At 36.9% G+C, this 2322-nt stretch overlaps 1 protein-coding gene across 3 annotated transcripts in view; it reads left to right on the forward strand.

The window, feature by feature from the left end:
- il4i1 (interleukin 4 induced 1) overlaps positions 1 to 2322 on the forward strand; it is a 54101-nt gene that overhangs the window by 11333 nt on the left and 40446 nt on the right. For all 3 annotated transcript variants that reach the window (XM_017308266.1, XM_008425257.2, XM_008425259.2), the window contains one exon: positions 234 to 346. In XM_017308266.1, the coding sequence (XP_017163755.1) occupies positions 234 to 346 (113 nt within the window). The remainder of the gene's footprint in view (positions 1 to 233; positions 347 to 2322) is intronic.

A 2322-nucleotide genomic window follows, 5' to 3' on the forward strand; every position in this document is an offset into this window, starting at 1 on the left:
TATATATATGGTGTTATACCTTTTCTTTTTATATACATTCATCATTGTTTTTCTTCTTTCCATATTTCGGTGGATTACAATTATTCCAAATACTGTACAGGAATTATCTGGTTCTGTTACATGTTAGTCTTGTGGGGGAGGTGCTGGCACTGACCTTTTCAAGTGCAAATAGGGTGGCAGTGGATGATGTTTCCACGGTGATGATTATGTCTCCCTATCTATGGATTAAAAAGGTGACCATAATAGAAGCTAGTGAGCGAATCGGAGGACGGGTGGAGACCTTCAGGAACAGAAGAGAAGGCTGGTATGCAGAAGTGGGAGCAATGAGGATCCCAAGCTTCCATAAGTGAGTAGTGAATTGATCTGTGGTTAAAAAACAAATTCTAAGGTTTTATGCGTCAGAATATATTAAAGCCTTATCTTGCCTATATAGGATACTGATATGATTTAACATGTTTCTTAGCCTTGAAAAACTCGCAAAAGCTCATGGTAGTTAAGAGTTGAATTAACTCTTATGAGTGATTACAAAGAGGAAGAAGCAGCAAGAAGATGCACTTGACTAGCTGACCATTAAGAAGGCTCTGTTAAACCAGGATGTTTTAGAGGTTGCTATACCTGTCATGGGTGTAGGTTAATTTCCAAACTATTTGAAATCCATCATTTTTTAGTGAGAAAGATTGTTCCCAAATGGAAAACAGTTAAGACTTTGMTAATCTTTCAAGGGGTGAACATGCTGACAAATTCACATTGCAAAGAATTTACAAAAAAAAAAAACAAACAGCAAGTGCTTCATATCAGACTTCACAGACCTCAGTCAGCATGTTTTATGTCATATTTATGATGATACTCAGAGCTTTACCCCAAGAAAACCTTCTAAATCCGGTGGTTGGGGCGCTGAGATGGTCCACCACTGTGTTTTTGTGTTAAATGCTAATATTTTAATACACACCACAGATATATAAATGTAACACTTGTTTATAGAGAATATCAATGCTGCTAAATTTGATTTAATGCCTTCAATATACATATAAATAAGTGTGATGTGACTACGAGGCGAGCGCGACATCTCCTCCACAGGCTGAACTGCCAAATCACTAATGCACAATGATCTGAGAGACTAATTGTCATATCGCCACCTTCCTAAAATACTGACCTAAGTCCTTTTTGCCAAGTTATTTTTGCAAARAAATTGTCTCTTTTTTGCCAAAAGATGATTTTGCCAATAAAAAAATTTAAATAATCACTTTTGTCAAAAAATTACATGGTCCATTATTCTGAGAAAGTGACAATATGCAAAAAAAAAAAAAAAACAAACAAAAACAGAACTTCCTCTTCATGCACTTAGTTTTTTATAGCTTTTCATCTTGGCTTCATCTTTGTTTAGTGCAGTGGTTCCCAAACTTTTTCTGGGCCCCCCCTATGGCTTACAAATAGCTGTCTGATTGAACGATGTGTGTGAGCGAAGGGGGTGGGGGGCTGATTCTTAGAAACTCCGTTATACTCAGCCCCGGTTCCAGACGAACAAGGAGGGGAATCAACTTTTTGGGGGGCAAAATGAATCGTAGCTGAACATAGACAACAACACCAGTAGCCTACAAGCTACTTGTTAACAAGTTTAAGGTGCTGTATTGATATTAGCTAGCTAGTCATCTTTTAGCTAACTTTACGCAGGTAAAGTTAGCTAAAAGATGACTAGCTAGCTAATATCATGCAGATCCAACAGATTTACTCAAGAGTCTGTTAGTTTGGGGGGGAAAACTGTGAAAAGTTCTTTGCGTTTTGCTGCCATGACTCTAATACACACCTGCGTAGCTCTGCCCAGCAGCAGGTCTCCTTCACTGCCGCACAGGCGTAAACCCAGCGCGAGCGTCGTAGCCATGGACATGAACACGTAGACGCCTCATGCAGCAGGACGGCCCGTTGTTGCGATACGTAACAGCGTCCGCCATATTGAATGTGGAATATGTGCCAGTAAGATAATACAAGTGAATGGACCGAACTTTATAAAGTGCCGTAGTATTTTAATTCTTGCCATTGACACATTTTCTCACACACATTAACATATTTGTAACATTTCTGAATAAAGAGCACAATGTTTTATTTGATAGAAATGATTCTGATCATTTTTATATTGATGAACAGACACACTTTTAGTGTTTTATTAAAGAATATATTTACATAATTCCAAAATTTAATGTATATTTATCATTTCAAGAGAAGAAACAAATAATTTTCCTGTATTTATTTTTTATACGTTATTGAGAAATAACTTTTGATTTATAAATCAGTCATTGTCAAACATTAAACTACATATTTTTCTTA

This window comes from Poecilia reticulata, linkage group LG13, assembly GCF_000633615.1.
Source record: "Poecilia reticulata strain Guanapo linkage group LG13, Guppy_female_1.0+MT, whole genome shotgun sequence".
Taxonomy (NCBI): Eukaryota; Metazoa; Chordata; class Actinopteri; order Cyprinodontiformes; family Poeciliidae; genus Poecilia; species Poecilia reticulata.